This window comes from Osmerus mordax, chromosome 1 (genome assembly GCF_038355195.1).
Source record: "Osmerus mordax isolate fOsmMor3 chromosome 1, fOsmMor3.pri, whole genome shotgun sequence".
Taxonomy (NCBI): Eukaryota; Metazoa; Chordata; class Actinopteri; order Osmeriformes; family Osmeridae; genus Osmerus; species Osmerus mordax.
Genome location: NC_090050.1, coordinates 21,040,888 through 21,059,776, shown reverse-complemented (window position 1 = coordinate 21,059,776; position 18,889 = coordinate 21,040,888). Strand labels below are relative to the sequence as shown.

General features: G+C 42.1%; 4 protein-coding genes and 1 long non-coding RNA gene across 5 annotated transcripts; 1 reads left to right on the top strand and 4 right to left on the bottom strand.

Moving 5' to 3' along the window:
• Window positions 1-3: 3 nt before the first annotated feature.
• On the bottom strand, window positions 4-2,178 carry LOC136941481 (uncharacterized). The gene is made up of 3 exons (XR_010876535.1): window positions 2,061-2,178; window positions 1,299-1,417; window positions 4-1,019 (listed from the first exon to the last, which is right to left on the bottom strand). It is a non-coding gene; the product is annotated as an uncharacterized lncRNA (long non-coding RNA).
• A 731-nt stretch (window positions 2,179-2,909) lies between these two features.
• eif6 (eukaryotic translation initiation factor 6) lies at window positions 2,910-5,903 on the top strand. Its single transcript, XM_067230888.1, has 7 exons — window positions 2,910-2,968; window positions 3,368-3,530; window positions 3,803-3,888; window positions 4,077-4,252; window positions 4,500-4,676; window positions 4,875-5,056; window positions 5,191-5,903. Exons 2-7 carry the CDS (start codon window positions 3,424-3,426, stop codon window positions 5,198-5,200), a joined length of 738 nt encoding a protein of 245 aa, XP_067086989.1. The 5' UTR covers window positions 2,910-2,968; window positions 3,368-3,423; the 3' UTR covers window positions 5,201-5,903.
• A 1,673-nt stretch (window positions 5,904-7,576) lies between these two features.
• map1lc3a (microtubule-associated protein 1 light chain 3 alpha) lies at window positions 7,577-10,889 on the bottom strand. Its single transcript, XM_067230972.1, has 4 exons — window positions 10,724-10,889; window positions 9,407-9,462; window positions 8,697-8,803; window positions 7,577-8,006 (listed from the first exon to the last, which is right to left on the bottom strand). The coding sequence occupies exons 1-4, from the start codon at window positions 10,761-10,763 to the stop codon at window positions 7,844-7,846; spliced, it is 366 nt and encodes a 121-aa protein (XP_067087073.1). The 5' UTR covers window positions 10,764-10,889; the 3' UTR covers window positions 7,577-7,843.
• A 502-nt stretch (window positions 10,890-11,391) lies between these two features.
• On the bottom strand, window positions 11,392-13,124 carry dynlrb1 (dynein, light chain, roadblock-type 1). Its single transcript, XM_067238761.1, has 4 exons — window positions 13,004-13,124; window positions 12,456-12,531; window positions 12,054-12,221; window positions 11,392-11,953 (listed from the first exon to the last, which is right to left on the bottom strand). The coding sequence occupies exons 1-4, from the start codon at window positions 13,004-13,006 to the stop codon at window positions 11,910-11,912; spliced, it is 291 nt and encodes a 96-aa protein (XP_067094862.1). The 5' UTR covers window positions 13,007-13,124; the 3' UTR covers window positions 11,392-11,909.
• A 217-nt stretch (window positions 13,125-13,341) lies between these two features.
• On the bottom strand, window positions 13,342-18,769 carry LOC136943483 (ras association domain-containing protein 1-like). Its single transcript, XM_067236828.1, has 7 exons — window positions 18,691-18,769; window positions 17,256-17,762; window positions 16,535-16,659; window positions 14,750-14,854; window positions 14,248-14,536; window positions 13,972-14,087; window positions 13,342-13,889 (listed from the first exon to the last, which is right to left on the bottom strand). Exons 2-7 carry the CDS (start codon window positions 17,563-17,565, stop codon window positions 13,740-13,742), a joined length of 1,095 nt encoding a protein of 364 aa, XP_067092929.1. The 5' UTR covers window positions 17,566-17,762; window positions 18,691-18,769; the 3' UTR covers window positions 13,342-13,739.
• Between the last annotated feature and the right edge of the window lie 120 nt (window positions 18,770-18,889).

The window sequence follows — 18,889 nt, the reverse complement described above, 5'->3', positions numbered from 1 at the left end:
TGATTATCTGCATGACTGATTATTTTATTATTGGTATATTTACAGTATATTTACTTCTTCATGCAGGTGGGGTGACGCACAGCAATAAATCACAATTATGCTTTAATTATACAATTAAAGATTCTGTAAAGCAAATTCCATGATTTGCTTCTCAGTACATTATATATGTGTGAAATTAGTTCCTGAAAGAATGTGCAGAGCACGAAAACTCTGTCGCAATGTGGAGTTAGACCGTTGAACAATTTCTCTACCGTTTTCAGCTCAGGTTTTGTATAGGCGGAGCCAAAACCCGACCGCTTTACGTCACAGCGACCTATCTACGTCAGATCACAGACGGTTGCATTCTGTTACTCAGCTGGTACGATGCAAAGACTAATCGAGTAATTAACACATAAAACACTCAGAGACTGCAGGTAGGTCTGTTCTGATATCTGCAATTGATTTAGCTAGTGTTGCTGTTTTGCTAAATTCAATAAATTGGAGGGGGCGGAGCTTCAACTCCTTCAGGCGACACGCCCCCCCCCAGTGTCAAGCAGAGAAGACTGCTGATTTTCTCACGATTTCAAAGCCTAATTTAACATACTTTTCTGTGTTTTTTTTTCATTTGAATTTGGATGGGTAGTTAACAACACATTTTTCTGTAGTGTGATGAACTTAAAACTCATTTTCAATTCCACTTTACAGAATCTTTAAGTCAAATTTTACAAAATGTCTTTACAGTAATTGTATGACAAAGGTCCTGGGTGTGGGGGGGGAGTGCTTCAAGCATCAGCAATTAAAGTACAAGATTTAAAGTGCTCTAAAACCTCGAAACTGCATTCAACTATATAGCAGTAAACAATGACAGGAGAGGCAGCACAGGTCAAATTGAGGTTCATTTCAGACAGCGCAGAAAAGCAACACCTGGTCCGTAGTGTCTTAGTACCAGTTGGTGCAGGAGATCATGAAACACATGTCCTCCACCTTTCTGCTACCCATCTGGCACTGGGGCAGCTGGGCTGGGGCTTCTGGGTAACGCTCTGGAGGAAGACAATAGGAGGAAGAGGAGGGGGGAAGAGGAACATAAAGGGGAAGTGGAGAAAGAGGAAGAGCAAAGGAGGAAGAGGATTATGGAAGTTGACAAGAGAAAGAATAGGAAGAACAGGAAGGAGTGGTGAGAAGGAAGAGAAGAATTAGGAGGAGGAAAAATCACAAATGCCAAGTAGCCCATCAACTTCACCCCACCCTTGATAATACAAGGAGACTGCATACACTACAGCCAAGGTCAGTCATAGCACTGGAGATAATTAGTACCCTACCCTCTACAGTGGTGCTCTCTGAGGCGGGTTGTCTCTGGGAATCCTGGGATGTGGATAAAGACCCCACTCTCTCCCCCTTCTCTGGCAGACTCCTCTCATGACTCTGGCCTCCCCCCATACTGAGTTGGAGAAAACCAGACAGTGTGTGTTGAGTTTGTGTGTTTGTGCATGAGAGAGAGAGAGAGTAGTTGATATGTTTTAATAAGACAGTGTCATCTTGTGATGATGAAGATGTCTAGCTTCCTAGCTTCTTCCTAGCTAGCTTTCTGTAGATGGGACACAAACAGTAACACTATCTCTATAGGTTGTCCATGAGGTCACACCTACACACATCAACTAACTCCCACTGGTTCATTGGAATGATTGCAATACCCAATTATATTTCCTTTCCAAAGACAGTTTGGGAATAGCGAATAGCGTACTATTTGCTTCTAAAAGATTCGCTTCAATGCTTATTTCAGAACTGTTTTGAAATTGTCCTTTACATAGCCTAGGCTACTCAATCAGTAGGGTTATTTTTTAATGTTAACATACTGTATCTTAAGTCAATTAGTCTATGCTATCATTCATAAAGCAGAGCCACTATATCTATATCCCTGTAACCGAATGAAACATTTAAACTGCCAGAAGTACGTTGTTTTAAAAGCAAGCTGGCATCTTAAACATGCATCAGAATATGTTTGGCCTTGCAAGCTACATTTGTGCCGAGCATCGATAAAGGCATAGCCTATTTTCAGCTGGTCGTTTAGAAAATGCCTTTACCCCTCGCAATCGACCCCACGAGATCCAACTCTTTCTCTCTCGCTCTTCCGATTAGTTTATAGTGTTTCCAGGCAGAAAATAATGTCTGACAGTTCGAGGACCGATGTTCCCCTACTGCAATGACGTTGCACAGGTGGCTAGCTAATGAAAGTGTCAACAAACAAGACGTCACACGGTGCCCCGACCTGGTTGGCGCACAAAATCCACCAGGCTGAGACGCCTAGACTGCAGTTGCTATGCAAGTTACTGGAGGAGGAGGCAGAGAACCAGAGGATCCTGTAGTGTGAAGTGATCAATGGGAGCAAAAAGCAGGGAGACACAGTAGCTTGCGTTGATTGATGACAGGTGTTTGGATCTACTGTAGTGCTTGTGTCCTTATACTATTAGACAGTAAAATACATAATACAAAACGAATATAGTTTAATGGAGCGAGAATAGAGATATACGGAAGAGTGCAGACAGCAGTGCAACAGAACGTTTCTGCTCCTGCCTCATCTCTATTTCTTAATCAGTGTAGCGGTTACACTTGAACACTATACCTTCTATACTGAAAGCAAATGTATCCTTTTAAATGCATAAAGCTCATGGTCATCACGTCAACTCCACCAAAGAACTAAACTGGGTTGTCAGGTTTTTAAAAGTCATACTATATTAGTATTGATTTATTTGTAAGATCAATATTGAAATGGAGGATACACTTTATTTTTATACCACAAAAAAAGGGATATTGGGGTTTTGTTTCTGACACACATCCATAAACCTGATAAAATATTAATTGTTTTGACATTACGACAAAAGGGGGGATGTTTCACTTAACTGGCAACCTTGACGTCAACACGTGGGATGAAGGAGGGAGCATACGCATACATGCTTGCTTGCTTGCGAGGCCACGCATCTTGGATAGCTAGGTGAAGTATTAGTGATTTGAATCTAACATCAATTTGAGATCTTCATTTGTATGATGTTTATGGTAATATGGAGCATGAAGCAGTGGCATCAAGCTTTAACTCTGTTTGCTTAATAGGGTAACGTTACTCCTGTAAAGTTTAGATAACTCGCTATCAAACTTGACATGTGGCTAACCGTTAGCTGGTAAACGTCAACTCAACTAGCTACCTAGCTATAGTAGCTTCATTCTAGCATTATATGTGCAGATTTGTTGCTGTTTAAAAAGTTACGGTCAGTGACTAGTGTCTCAGTACTGCTATATTGTCAGTTGAGCAAGATGTAGGTAGTATCTTTAGCTAGCTAGATGTCAACGATCGTTATAGCTACTATAGCTAACTGGCTAACACTCTCTTTTACAGTGTCAGTAAAAACTCTCACCCAAAATATCATCGCAAGACACCTGTAAGACACAACCATGGCTGTAAGAGCATCATTTGAAAAGAACAACGAAATAGGCTGCTTCGCAAAGCTGACCAACACATACTGTCTAGTGGCCATTGGTGGATCAGAGAATTTCTACAGGTGAGTAATGGATCTCATAAAGATGAACTCCCTTCCATAAACATGGCTGTCTTTAAAGCTTATGTAACCGTTTATCTAGAGAGTAGTAGCTAGAAAACACAAACATGTTCCTGGTTGCAAGTGTATAACTCGGATCATGAACACACCCAGGTCTCACACTGTCCAGAAGTTGAGTGCCATATTAGACGTGTTCCACTCCAAGCTGCATGTGGCTAGGTATTGGTTACTGCTGTTATACTGACTTGTGGTCTGTATCTCCCCCCTTCCCCCAGTGTGTTTGAAGGGGAGCTATCGGAGACCATCCCAGTGGTCCACGCCTCCATAGCAGGTTGTAGGATAATCGGGAGAATGTGTGTGGGTGAGTACAGTGTCAGGAGCTGTCTAGACTCCAGTAAGACCTTAAAACAAGTGGAAAACACTGCAATGTAGCACTTGTGGAAAAAGCTTGAGTTCAGGCAGTGATCCCTTCCTGCCTCACAGTATCTGTAGGGTGGATTTTCTAGGTATGACCCTCTAACACAGTCGCCTCTGTGTCCCCTCCCCCAGGGAACCGCCACGGGCTTCTGGTGCCCAACAACACGACAGACCAGGAGCTGCAGCATATCAGGAACTGCCTGCCTGACTCCGTTCGCATTCAGCGGGTTGAGGAGAGACTGTCCGCCCTGGGCAACGTCATCGCCTGCAATGACTATGTAGCCCTGGTCCACCCAGACCTCGACAGGGTGAGAGAAAGACACACACATACAGCAGCCGTAGTGTGGTATAAATACACACACTAACACACAGTAAGAGTCAGATTGACTGGACATTACCTTTCTATCACCAGATAAGAATGTTTAAATACAGTGTGTCACAATTGTCACTTGACTTAATTATGCAACCTAATCATCTCTCCCTTCCAGTCTGACTTGGGAGCACACTCTCCTGATGCTCCTCTTGTCTGACTACATTACCCATGCTCCCATGCAGGAAACTGAGGAGATTCTGGCAGACAGTCTGAAGGTGGAGGTCTTCCGCCAGACAGTGGCCGAGCAGGTCTTGGTGGGAAGCTACTGCACCTTCAGCAACCAGGGAGGCTTGGTCCACCCCAAGACCTCTATAGAGGACCAGGATGAGTTGTCCTCCCTGCTGCAAGTTCCCCTGGTGGTGAGGACCTTCTGACAACACTTAGGGGGTGGGCATTAATGGGGTTAGAGAGAGCTAACTTTGTGGGATTGCTTTATTCCATCCAAGGAAACTGTTGGCACTGTAAGAATACCTTGAGCCAGAGTATGTTCCTGAACACGGGAAGGCAGTGTTAAGGTTGGGTATATCCTCTGCTCTCCTTCCCTGTGCTCTCCCCAGGCTGGTACAGTGAACCGTGGTAGTGAAGTCATTGCAGCCGGGATGGTGGTGAACGACTGGTGTGCATTCTGCGGCCTGGACACCACTAGCACAGAGCTGTCTGTCATAGAGAGTGTGTTCCGTCTCAGCGAGGCTCCACCCAGCGCCATCGCCACCACGATGAGAGACTCTCTGATTGACAGGTCAGTTACAAGACACACCCACAAGCAGAATGTTGATGGAAGTCCACGATTTCAATAGGTTGTTGACAGAGAACAGCTGTAGAAGTACCGTGTCTCACCTAAAATCTTTTCTCTCCATCCCTCCCTCTCCACAGCCTGACTTAAGTGCTGTGTCTCCTGTCAGTCCATCCTACCACAGAAGGGGATACTCCTGTGAGGCAACAAGTGAGACATCTGTCAGAGGATTCTCCTACTAAACACCCCTCCTCCTACTTTCCATCTCTTCCTCCCTCCCACCTGACTTTCACTCTCTTCCTTTACACCTTCCCATTTCCTCCTCTCCTTCTCGGTCCAGCTTCAAGGGGTTGGAGTGCACCGGTGGCCTGGTGGAATCCTTATACTTAAAGGAACATTACGCTTCAAAAAACTGGTTTTATCAATAGCCCTTTCAGACTGAAAGTGCCTTAAAAACTCTTGTTTTGTCGTGTGGTTCCTATGTAACTTTGTATGATAACAGAAGTATTGTAACTTGCATTGAACTGACCATGTCAAATAAGTCTTTTTAGTGAAGAGTGAAGGCCCCACTCCATGTTAAAGTGTAGAAGGCAGGTTTTCACTTCCTGGTTTCCAGCCAAAGGTAACTGCATCTGTAGCGGGACAGCATTCCAAACCAACATAATAGGATATGATAGGACAAGAGTCATACTGAAGTGGGAAATGTCTGTTTAGTCTTGTCTTGGTTGCAATTGTCTATTACAACAAATCAAGCCCATACAGGGTAACATAAAAATTAACATGGATGAAATTGAGGAGGATGCTGTGCTCTGCTGTACTTTGTCTTGTATAATTAAATTGATGTAATCTGCTGATCTGTGTGTTTTGGTCTTTCAGTAAACTGAAAATGGTCAAATACTTAATTAACTTTTCAATGAGCCAGATAATGCCAGCATGTAAGAAGTTTGTTAGGTATTTTGAGATGGTTGTTAGTCACATCCTGGACTCTAGAGCCATCTAGTGGTGGTGGATGACCATGGGACCACATCATTTGATCCATTGACTCAAACCTAAGTAAAACAAAGCCATTACATTTTCCAAGGCAACATCTTTATTGGCAAATGCTTAAAATAATGTAGCAATGTTGCTATGTGTACACCTTGAATTAGTTACAATATCAGAATTTTCAAATAAACACACTTTGTAACAGAGTTGATTACATATAATGGATTATACATACACTTGTTTCATACATACATTTCTTTCTGTTTTTGGTTTGGACAAATCTAAAAAGATTGGTAATTAAATAAAGTTAAAAACAATTATAACTATTGCTTAATCAATTAAAAAAACAAATTGTGGAAAACATGCAAGGTGTGTAGTGTTTCACGCCCTGCTAGTTCCCTAAGTCATTTGACCCAAAGGCAGACACACTTACACACACACAACTACATACATACACACATATGTACATATGGTGTACTACAGGGAAGAAAAAAACAGTACATACAAAATGAATAGATGTTATACAGTCATTTCTAAATTCAATGCAGAGTCTTCTTATATTTATTTTTAATTTATAATGTGCAAATAAGCGTACTTGTTCCTACATTATATACTAGTTAACTCTTTACTCTACTAACTAATATCACAACACACATCACATCCCTAGCAGAGCATTGTGCTGATTAGGCCCCAGCACCAATATTACTCAGCTAGCTAGGTCAGGCCTGGCCCAGAAACCAGGAAGGGGCCTGTTTTGCAGCCTGGGTCATCCCAGTTTGGCTGAGTTTCTGCTTCGACAACTGTGAGTCACATACTCTGCCTAGCCTGGCAACCCATTGTTACAAAACATGCATCGCTAACCCCGAGTTACTTTTGCCCTGGACTTTAGATCTGAGGAAATGAGATTGGATGAAGCAAGGCAATAGCAGCTCCATCTTGCCCTTCTATAGACCTATTGAAACAGCCATCAATCTGGTGAACTTCTGTAAATCCTGAGACAAGCAACAAGAGGATGTTTCTGGGCCGGGCCTAGATATCCTCAGGAATGGGAATTGCTAGAAACGAACACCTTCCATCTGATTCCCCATACTAGCTGATTGACTACAGATGGTGAAGGCTGTGGAGAGAAACAGAGGAGATGGCAGTAAACTAAGAACAACACTGTCCTAGCTTATTAAAGGGTGAATAGTGTTCAATGGTGGCTTATATTTAGCTTAGCATCTCTCAGGACTTGAACGCACTACATACTGTGGGTTACCTTGGTGGATTTTATAGCTGTCTGTTAACACACAGGGGGAAAACTCAGCTGATACATAACCCTCTAGTCTAGGGAAGGCCGACCACATTAGGACGACACTATTTTAAAACAACCAAATACAAAACTCAAAACGGGATCAATACAAAATAAATGTAGTGTCTCGGTGAAAATCTATTTACAAACCCTAGCCATGTGAGGTGCTATGATTATAGCCGCAGGTCCTGGTAATGAGAGGATGACTACAGAGTAAAAAGCGAGAGGAAAGGACTACTATATGTTATGACCTGTGGGACTCGTCCTCCAGGAGTACCTCTAACTAGCCCCACTAGACAGAGCAGGAGAGTAGGGGTACTGGGATGGGAGGTCAGGAACCAGGGGGGTGGGGCCGAGGGATGGGGAATCGGGATGTTGGTTGGGGGAATGGGGGACGGGAACTCTGTGATGTTTATCTATGATCCTTATTGGATAAACCCAGTGGGGGCATATTTCTTTCTCTCCTCCTCTTCTTCTCAGATTCCCTCTCATCCCCCCCTTCCTCCTCCTCTTCCTCCCTAGCAGCCGAAGGTCTCCTGGGAGGCGTACACCATGTATAGAAAGCCGTCTTCATCTCTCTCCTGCTCGTAGATCTCAGAAATGGGGGTAGACACGCTCACCATGCTGTGCTGGTTCACCAACAGGAAGAAGGCCTGGGTGGGGTTCAGCTGCAAGCGGCGCCTGGGTAAGAGAGAGAGAGACAGTGAAATAATGCACCTGATCTCCCCCACCCTGAAAGTTGTTCCTTCTACAAACACATGATGCAAGACCAGGGCAGTCACTGGGACAGCCATATATAGACCCTCTATGACAGAGACACACAGGCAGTCACATTAGACCCACTCTGCACTTCTGGAATCTGAGTAAAACGTATGGGCTGTATATGAGAACATTTATATGCTGTCAAGTCTAACCAGCGAGCACTAAGCCAACACCACAATCCTTGCAGTTCTCAGATTCCCTTAAATCTGCACAGTGGGGCTTCCGGGTCCAAATGAGCTAGAATGCTTGAATGTTCCCTGAGGCCACAAGTTCAGTGCATGCACTTATTCTTGGCTAATCACCCCCTGCCCCTCCACTACCCTGCAGTGACACGTCAGAGAAGTAAACAAACTGGTCAACATGACACTGGAAGACAGGCACAGTACACCGTGCCCAAGGCATGTTTGCACTTCCCAGGCATGCTGAGAACATTGTTACTTGTCATTTGCACTACTGTATATTTATATTGTCCTATCTGATTCAGAATGTTGTATCTGCTACTATAACAGCGCCATTTCCCCCCAAGGATCAATACAGTGCTACTCTTCTCAAACTGTGTGTTTCTATGTTATCCAGGCCAAATGATTTGTGGTCATTTTGTTAGCTCACCTGATAATCTTGACCAGCTCACTCATGTTAACATGGTCAGGAACCAGGAACTTGGTCTTGTCCAACACAGGAAGCTGCTTCTCCCCCTTGTACCGCTCAATGATCACCTGGAGAGATGCATGACACACGTGCGCACACACAGATACTGGTTAATGCTGACCACAAACAGAAGTATCATAGTGTGTGTCGTCTGTTGACTTGAGCATGGCCTTGACTGTAGCTCTATCTTTCCCTTTGTTTCCCTGTCTGTAACAGTGTTGCGCTACTTGTCTCCACAGCTCTGTCTGTGCTTGTTAGCAGTCCTCTGCTATCCACCAGGAACAGTTCACACCTCAGCAGAGGGAATGTGTGGCTTGAGTGTGAACCAGACTTCTTACTGTAATCACTTTAGTGGGACTGAACCTGAGAGAGGCTTTCAGGAGCCATCAGGCAAACTCCTTATTGAGAAGGAATCTCATTTGATCATCCAATGAGGCGAAAGAGATGGAGTTCTCCATTAGAGTTTAACTCTAATTCAACTATCTCAAATACTTGGGGGAGTGGATGATTTTGGTTGCTAGGGCCAGAATCAAGGGCACCTTAAGTGTTGGAAACGTGGACTATCTTTACACTGAGATACTACAGTGTAACAGAGGGGTACGGAGAGAATTGAGGTATACTGTATTCATTGTGTGAACAGGAATGACCTACGAGTCCAATGATAGACTTACTGGGATCTTGTTGGGGTGCTGGTCGCGGATCTGCTGCACCTCCTTGCAGCGATCAGCTGCAGATGACAAAGACAGGTGATTGATGAATGACTCAAACACCTGTCTGTTACACACTCTGATCAATGTAGGCATGGCAACATGCAGAAACATAGTCTACTATGCAATTGTAAATAATGTTAGGCTGAGAGATATATAACAATCCCACCATATTTAACTTCAGTTGGACTCTACTGTATGTCTCAAATGTGTATTTCTTTGTTACTTTTGCGTTGTTTTCATTGAGTTTAAATGCCGAATTTCAAGAGTAAAAAAGCTCAATCGTACTAGGTTCCCGTGCAGCCCAAGCTAAAGCTCAGATTGATTTGAGGAACAGCTATGAATTGCTCCACTGTTGTGGTCTAGGTGGGCTACTATTGGGCAATTAATTATCTGTTTAACGTCCTACATCTGAACGCAACATTACAGTACTGAGCAAACATTTTTTTTTATAAGAATGTTTAAGGGTCACCGTGCTAAACTGACTAGAGGTAATTGTCTGAAATGTTTGATATCTGCGCTACAAAAGAATCATCGGATACCTTTGTGATTGTAACTCATCATGTCAACGCGATCCAATAAAGTACTTTAAACAAAATAAACAAGTTGATACGTTATCATCAACACGTCACTGACACCAGTTATGTTCTGATCGGTGTTTTTCTTAACTTGTTCAGATTATGCAACGGCCTGTTTTTAGCTCCTCCCTTTCCACGCCCCATCGTCATATTGTGTATCATATTACAATATAATTCACTGAACACGTGTACTGTGTACAATGTGTCAGCATAAATTAGTTTCTCCTATTACTCACAAAGATAGCTGGAAGTGGCCTTTTTATCCCAACATTATATCATTTTAATCCGTCCTTGTCACTGTTGATTTGGGATTTTGACGGGTCATTTACATTTCTAGAGATCCCTACAGATGCATTGTCATAAACTGATTTAATGTAACAACTTTGACAGCTGGTGGTGGTTGACTAGTACTTAGCTATGCCAACCCTCCCAAGCTATCTGCCAAAACAGAACATAATTACAAGCAGGCCCATTTGACGTCAACTATTGCTTCCAAATTTTCATCGCTAACTTTGCCAACAGTGGCTAGATACCTGAACAGCAGCAAGACAAAGTTGACCCCTGATTATGTGTACCAAATTAAAGCTAGGTAACTAGTTAACTGCCACTTGATGGCAAGGTAAACAAATACATTTACAGTAGCTACTGTAGCTAGCGCCTGCGGGTTCGCTCTACTAGTAGTATCGCCAAGAAACATACTTACCAAATGTCCTTCTTTGTTTGAAAGGTCTGTCAGATGGCATTACTATCGAATGTATTATGACAATCTAAAAAATATAAATGTATATCTTGTAACTAAAGCTGATAATGTCGAAAGAAGACTTCTTTGTTTTCTTCAGGTCTGATCTGGTCAAGTTGTTATGTGCTAGTCTCGCCAGACTGATCAGTTTGCTGGCTGTACCAGTTAGGGTTGCCAGGTTCATGGCAAAACATCCCACCATCGGGGTGTCTCAAAACTCCATACTTTAGTTTTTCTCACATTGGCCTATGCCCTGGTTTCAAATGACTACGCGTGTTCAGGTTTTTGACAGCAGTGATAGTTATATGACACAGTAAAACAGTACAGTAAAAACATTTCACCAACTGTTTGTGGGCTAACCTTGCGATGAAATTAGGACGTTTTGTTTAGTAATCCATGAAGGAAACCTGGCAACCCTCAAAATCAGATCTACACCCGTCGAACACATCTTAAACTGTGCGTGCTGTACTTCAGTCTTCAGTACTACCCACACTAATCATAAAACGGTTCTATTCCACTGCTTTCATATGTTAATATTGTTCCCGTGTCTGCCATCTGGACATTCCCACACACGATTTACAACTACTTTTTTATTCCATTCTAACATGATTCTTTCAACAATCACTAATGGATCCATTTAAATGTTTTAATGGCCTTGCAAAATATCAACATAAAACTCAGAGACATCCAGAGCAGATGTTTAGTAGTGTAATAATATGCTGCTCATCATTCTGCATGCTGCTTAACATTTTACGAAGAGATACACTGTTGAAATAGTGGCAACTGACAGAGGAACAATTGTAAACAACATAAATAAATAAAAATATTCTTGAAATGAAATCTTTTTATAAGGACATTCTGTTGTGTGTGTGTCCACTTAAGAATAGAAGAAAGGGGAACATCCGAACTGGAATGATGATAGATACCAAGCATACAGTATTAATATGTCCTAGGGTCACACTTCTGATCTATAGTCACCCATCAAAATACAGACAGCAGTCTTTATAAATTCATCTAGTTTCTACCGGGGTCTTCATCGTCCCTGAAGTGCTCGGGGGACGTCATATAATTCAGCTAGAAAGTAAAGACAGAACACTCATTTGGCCTTTAAAAACAAACTAGAAGCACATAAAAGGTTGGCATGGTCCTCTCAGTCCGAGGGGTTCTGAATGACAATCAAAAAATAGTCCTTGTCTGTGGAGCAAAAGCACAAATACAAAACAAGTTTTAACAAAGAATACTCATGGACAAGATTATGTTTATTCAGCTACTGCCTTGTCCAGCATCTCCTTACCTGGTGCGATCATGATCTCGTTCTTCTTGGAGCGGATGCGGAGGAAAGTAAGGTCATTCTGAGGGTCGATGTCTCGGATCGTCCCCCTCGCCTTCATCACCAGCTGGTGGATCAGGCCTGCATATTGGACCGTACTGGTGTTGTCCATGGTGGTCTTGATAGGGATGCCTGGGCATCGAGGGAGAGATGGCAATGGCGATGACTTACTGCCTGCATTTACTGACAGCGCTTTAACAAAAGAACGGATGTGATGTGGAGTTTGTGTGAGGTGAACTCACTTGTTCTTGATTGCAATATGTATTATTGAATGTTTAATCAATCAAATGTAGACTAACTATCAGACTATCTTTACAGTTACAATCAAGCATTTGTGATGTTTGGTACAATTTTAGGCTACAGTACCTTCAGCATTGACGATAATGATTCCTTGAACTCCTTTCTGGCCCTGAATTCGCTTGAGCGTCTCCTCGACCTCGGCCTAGAAGCGGTGTTAGAAAAGATTACACACAAAAAGGGGTTTAAAAGTGTGTAACAATGTTGTTGTTTACATCGCTAGCCAATATGATAGCTATAGCGTTGCTACTTCTCAGTAGCTATGTTTCATAATAATAATAATATTAATAATAAAAAGTCTGATTCAACTAGCTAACGTTATATGTGTAGACTATGTGTATGCCGTCGATTTTAGATTGACATGTAAATAATCCTCCACGCTTGTTAGCTCTAGCTACTTTCTAGACAATCTGAACTATTTAGCAAGTAGCACTAAGCTACCTAGCATGGCTATGGATGTTATGGCAACGCCCTAGCTAAGCTAACAAGGAACGTTAGCAATCCGATAGTTTATTGTGAACATGATGGCTAGTAGCTAGCCTAGGTCAATAAAGCATAGTGCATTGTTGTAAAACAAAGGCAATCAAATCATACTTAGCTAACTAGCAAATACATACCATTTTAGTGGTGAGGATTGAACTACCGTTTAGCTAAGCTCCAATAAATATACCGTAGTTAGCTCCTTCTTGTTCAGCAACTGAGCGGCTACCTAACTACTAGTAGCTGTCAATGTGTGCCACGGAAGAGATTACTGCAACGATAACATCCGGGGTGACTCTTAAATAAAGAGTATTTCAAAAAGGCTCCAACAAATTTCAGTTGTTTATACACTTGTATACTGTTCTATGTACCTCAGTGTGATTATCTGTATACTTTGTACTTTTTCGAGCAATAATTAAAAAAAAAGGCTCCAACAAGTCAGGAAGGTTGACATGAAAAACACAGCTAAGTAGTTACCATATCCCTTTATTAATAACATAATCATAGTCAATTGACACCGTCGAATCTTTAGATAGATCGCCAAATCTTCCCCCTAAAATCTATCCAGCAGCAAATATTCCCAGTGAAATCAGTTTCCAGTTCTGCTGTGTCTATGACCCTAATAGGCTACTTCTCTCTTTTCTAGAATGGCCTTTATTTATTGCAACGTCCATTCACATAACGGTGGCTAATTACATTTACCCCGTGTACTCCACTTTCAACATGTCCGTGTCCCTGTTTCAAGAGGTTATGCTCCGTCGGCTGAAGTGACCGTTGTTAACATTTATCAGAATTCAGAAGAGCATTATGAGGGCACAGGACATGCCTCTGGTCAAAAGTTCATCCTTCTACGTTTTCACTGTGCCACACAAGTTAACCAGGGGTAGTGACACTGGCCATGGCTGTCTTCATCTTATCCCTGGCAACCGCATAGCGCTTTATAATCTGTCGTACATGCTCCTCTTCCTCACGCTGAAGGATCCGAAGGAAATTGCACAGTTCTGGAAGGCTGAATGCATCCCACTGTGGGAGAGAACAATTATTATTTCAGGGTACAGCATTACTTGAGGCTTTTCTGTTGACCTTTCGATGTTGGAACACTTACATTGACCTCTCCCGTCTCGTTTTCTTTCAGCACCAGACTGAGGACTTTCTCACTGGGTCCAGCACAGAGACGCAGATGTAGTGGACACTCTTCATCAGGTAGCTTACGCAGGTATACTGGGAAGTAGAGGGGAAATGAAAGAGAAAAGTGATGAGATAATTAGGATAGTTGCTCCGCATCAAAATACCCCGAAAATAGTAATTATTTGTCATAATTTAGCTCTGCATCTGCTTTACCCGCATTATATTACAGAGCACTTTGTGGATGTGGCCTTACCCTGATTCTGCCGCTCACTGCGCTCGAACAGTGCAAACTTGGCTGGGTTGTCTACCACAGTGAACTTGTTGAGCAATGCTTCTATGACCTCTCGTGCTCGTGTATGGGAGCTTATGTGCAGATGCTTGGCCGTATCTCTGGGGAGGTAAAAAGAAGTCCGCCGCTTCGTGTCGTCCTCCTGTGGTCCTCCCTCATGTGTTACGCTGGGTTTATGAGGAGGTGGGATGGACACAGGCCGGGCCAGTTTAAACTGCACCTTAATGAAACCGGTGTATGTTCCATCTCTGTCCTGGAAGAGAGAAGATGCACAGCGTGGACGTATGCATGATTTGAATAATGATGTCATCGGAACTGAAACCCCAATAAACTGAGATTAAGGTGTGTTTAGGGATAAGTAGCCATTAGCATGTAACTATTCCATTGAAAACCTTGTGTGTGTTAGCATGGGAGATGTTGGGATGGAATCTGGTAAAAAAGATACTGAACATAGATATTTACTCACAAGCACCATGTAGAGATTGCTGTTGATCTGAGCATTGTATTCCTTCACTTTTTGCTGAATTTCACTGACAGTCAACTCTTGTTTCCCCCAGTCAATTTGTTCATCCTGCAAGAAAGAGATAAGGTGTAATTTAAATAATACAATACCCCAAGCAACTCACTTGCAACTTAGTTCATAATTCTTAGAGGTAAGTTGAGACATTTTCAAAAATCTTTTGTAAATTCATCAGGAGTTTATTTAATGCAACCAAACTATACAGTAGCTATTTTATATTGCAAAATCTTTAAAGATTTGCTATTTTCTCTCTCCCCCTCTCTCTCTCTATCTCTCTCACACACACACACACACACACACATGACAGCACAACCAACACACAGCATGAAATACTTGCTGGTTAGGTTACCCTAACCTACAAATGTGCAGTCTTATCAAATGCAGATTAATACTTTATAATGATAGGTTTGGCAGAGACTAGTCTTTGGCAGGATCATACCAAGATCTTATCATGCTCAAAACAAACACAAGCCGATACAGGGGGTGTAAAAGTCCTATGTTACCCATTATTAATTACATTTAATCTACACCCCGAGTCACATAATTGGGAGCTGTGATTGTATACAGTCATTTTTACAGCCAAATTAGAATATAGGCCTTTTTTATTCAGCACATAAAAGAAAATATATAAACACCACATAATTAAAATAAACTCAAAAGGTTTTAAAATAATCCAAGAAAAAAACACAACAGGCAATAAAAGCACGCTGCCCTTGCGACACTATAGATCTTCTTCCTCTTCTATATATTATAAATCAGAAGAAAATGGTACAGATGAATCATGGTATACAATCCTTATTCTCACCGTGTTTCTTTTTGCTTTGAGAAAGAAGAAAGTGCGTGCAGTGAAAAACTGTTCCAGCTCAGAGTCCGAGTCTTCCGACTCCTGGCTACTGTATCCGCTACTAGTAGAGCTACCCCATGTAATCTCAAAGGACATTTTTAGAAGAGTAACAGGCAAACCCCCTTGTGATGAATCTACCTATGCTATGTTTTCACGTCCTTCCCTGTCCATTTCAAAATGATAAATTATGTTCTTGCTGCAGTGCAACTTCATGTGAATCAACCTAGGCCTTTGTGCCCCTCCCAGGCCATAAAAGACTGAAGAACCTATCAGAATCAACATTTACAGCCCTATTCTCTCCCCAAGGGCCCGTACCATGACTGAAAGCCCCTATTGTTTTCTTTTGCAATGTCCAGGTCAACTCATCTGTCCAACTAGAGGAGAGAAAGCAGACCCCATGCAACATTGGCCCCGCGATAACCTTTGATTGGGCCTTCTGCCAGCCTACTGTTTAAAACATTTATATTGAATGACCTATAGAATCATTTTCAGGGAAAACAAATACAGTACACAATGATAATTAATGGATTGTCAGCATTGTCTTTATCCTTTCATGAGGTATGCATGTTATTGATATAGTTTTTCTTTGATATTTTGTTGGTCAGATGACCTGTCCCCCCCCCCCCCAGTCATCTTAAATGTGGTGACCCTTCTGCATGACAGAGCTGTTCGAGAAAGGTCAATAAAATCAGTTTTGAGCATATGGCACACAGAGGCTGGTCTCCAGAAGCCATTAGATTGTTAGTGCCCATCTCCATAACCCCACCCCCCTCTCAGCCTTACAGAGCAGGAACTGCACGCACATACGCGCACACACACAAACACAGTAAGAGAGAAAGACAGTCAGTCAGACTGTTGCTGCACAGTCTTGTTTTATAATATCTCACCACATTTGTATCAGTCTCTATTGTGTCTTCAGAAACGTCTGTTTGGTCAGTCAAGATCCAACTGTCTGTGCTGCAGTCCAACTGGATTAGTGGCAGACAGCGGTAGTGACAGGTATATCTGCAGTCTTCAATAGAGAGAAAAAGAGAACATAAACACTGAATTTATGACAATACACTCATTTGTTAATTCAAAGAAGAAGAAAAAAAAAGCTTTCTGATTTTTTTTTTATTGCGTTCTTGCAGCATTCCTATAGGGTTCAGGGCCGACAAGGTAAGCAGTGCCCTCTGCTGTTGAGTTTGTGCTATGATTCTGAACCCATGTGGAGGATCAACTCTTAATCCTTAAACAGACGCAGCTTTGAATAGATTGGACACAAGGTTGAGTATATTTCTGTATATCTATTCTTTCAGTTTCTGGACAGGCACCCTAATGCTGTTCAGTCAAAAACAGTTTTTCCATGGAAGTTCTCCAGATATGTGTTCCCATGACCTAGTTGGGTGCTTTAAAAACATGAAGCTTCCTGCTGATAGGGTCATTATCTGTGACAAGTTAATCCTGATTGGCTGACAGCAAACATATTTAGCTTCCCTATCATAGCTATACTGCACACATTTTCTTCACACAAAATACCCTCAAAGGACATTTCATTTGAAACAGCTCAACAAACACACACAATTAGTTGAAAATCTTGGAAAGCAACATTAGAAGAATATAACTTACTGTCACAGCGTAGGCTCTGTTTGTAAAGACCCCAGATGAAGTCTCCACATAAGTCACACCAGGTGAGTTGGGTGTGGCTGCAAGGCTGGAAATCGTGTCCCTTCCCAGACTCCCCTGTATACCACGTTGCACCTTCAACTCTGACACTGTCTCCCACCAGCCGGACGGCCTGGGATGGTCTGGGCCTCTCTGGAGCTCTCACTTGCCGTGGGGTTAGAGGTGCTGCTGGAGGCCGAGCGGCAGGAGCTGCAAGCTCAATACGGTCATTTAGGCTAAGGTCCTTCAGCTCAATCAGCTCACAATTCGACATCCTGTTCCCAGAACACAGACTGGCATGGCATTTGACCACTCACTGCCTAACTTTAAAGTTACATGTAGTACTATGGCACCGACTGGCGATGTATGAGCACATGTCCACATCCTAGGGTCTTCATACACTCAGATGAGATGACGTCAGTTGCACCCCATGAGTCTTGATTCAGTCCATGCCCACTTTTAGGTGAAGTGCTGTCAAATGAGTCACAGTCGTCAGGCACCACCCACAGAGATCATTTGGTATCAAGTGTCTAGAAATCACTTTCACTTATGAACAATACTTTGTTACTAAACTTAATCCGCACCATTATTAACAAATTGATAATACCTTAATTATATATCTGAATTCAGCACTGTAACGTCCTGTCATTGAAATATCGAATTTGAAAAACAAGAGATTAATATATGTTAGTCGAAGCCAGGATTCATAAGATTATATTAAAATGTGGGGCAAGATGACTAGTTTAATCCCGAACAAGCTAAAGCTTATCTATTGCTTTTGCGTTATGAATTCAGACATAATCATTCTGCCAAAGGAATGTACCTATTATATGTCACACTTGTCTTGTTGTGAACTTGTTATTTTTCCTTTACGTACCTTAACTTTCAACTGAATTAAGAACAAACGGTGCTAGGGTGTTTCAGAGTTTTGTTTGTTTTGAAATAACCATTTAAAAAGGGGTTCTGTTTCAGAAATAATCTATACCCATTTTCTGTGAGGTTCCTAAACTTTCTTTGCCCCTCTTCGCAACCCCATTAAATGACTTGAATCTTAATGAGCGCATACCTCCCAAATTGGGTCACAGTTTGCAATCCAGGATACGAAACTCCCATAGCCTATTTAAATTATTGCGCTTTTGTTTTGAGTAGATCATCGACGTGCCTAATTATATACCTATACGCCTGTACACCAAAAGTTTACAAACAAGGCTTCAATTTCTAAATAATAATTCATATCATAAAAACGTCACCATAAGATTAGTCGTTGCTCTTGTTTTGCCGGTGTTTGAACATCCAAGTATGGCCGGTGTCATAACAATCACGGTCATGGCGAGAGTTGTAATGGCGAGAGTTGTAATAACATTTACATTGATCTTGAAAGATATTAATCGCACTTTACCTCTGTTGGTGCTTAGCTCCTCATGGTTGTTAAGCGTTGGATGCTATCTGGACAGTGATGAACCTTCATCAATTCGTTTATTACCCTCAGCAAATTGCTAAACACTCATGCGCCTCGTTTTTGCGCATGCACATTTGTAACCATCGGATTACTGTCCTAATCCCGTATTTAAACTGTTCTATTTCACGAAGATCCAGTA

Excerpts from the sequence above, each read along its gene's own strand:
- map1lc3a (XM_067230972.1), bottom strand. The coding sequence starts at position 10,763 with ATGCCATCTGACAGACCTTTCAAACAAAGAAGGACATTTG. Across the intron at positions 8,804-9,406 it reads AGCACCCCAACAAGATCCCA|GTGATCATTGAGCGGTACAA; the intron begins GTAAGTCTATCA and ends GCATCTCTCCAG. Across the intron at positions 8,007-8,696 it reads GAGCTGGTCAAGATTATCAG|GCGCCGCTTGCAGCTGAACC; the intron begins GTGAGCTAACAA and ends TCTCTTACCCAG.
- LOC136943483 (XM_067236828.1), bottom strand. The coding sequence starts at position 17,565 with ATGTCGAATTGTGAGCTGATTGAGCTGAAGGACCTTAGCCTAAATGAC. Across the intron at positions 16,660-17,255 it reads ACAGAGCCTACGCTGTGACA|ACTGCAGATATACCTGTCAC; the intron begins GTAAGTTATATT and ends TCTCTATTGAAG. Across the intron at positions 14,537-14,749 it reads GCAATCTCTACATGGTGCTT|GACAGAGATGGAACATACAC; the intron begins GTGAGTAAATAT and ends TCTCTCTTCCAG.
- dynlrb1 (XM_067238761.1), bottom strand. Across the intron at positions 12,222-12,455 it reads CATTATCGTCAATGCTGAAG|GCATCCCTATCAAGACCACC; the intron begins GTACTGTAGCCT and ends CTCGATGCCCAG. Across the intron at positions 11,954-12,053 it reads CGAGATCATGATCGCACCAG|ACAAGGACTATTTTTTGATT; the intron begins GTAAGGAGATGC and ends TTTGCTCCACAG.
- eif6 (XM_067230888.1), top strand. The coding sequence starts at position 3,424 with ATGGCTGTAAGAGCATCATTTGAAAAGAACAACGAAATAGGCTGCTTC. Across the intron at positions 4,253-4,499 it reads TCCACCCAGACCTCGACAGG|GAAACTGAGGAGATTCTGGC; the intron begins GTGAGAGAAAGA and ends GCTCCCATGCAG. Across the intron at positions 4,677-4,874 it reads TGCTGCAAGTTCCCCTGGTG|GCTGGTACAGTGAACCGTGG; the intron begins GTGAGGACCTTC and ends TGCTCTCCCCAG.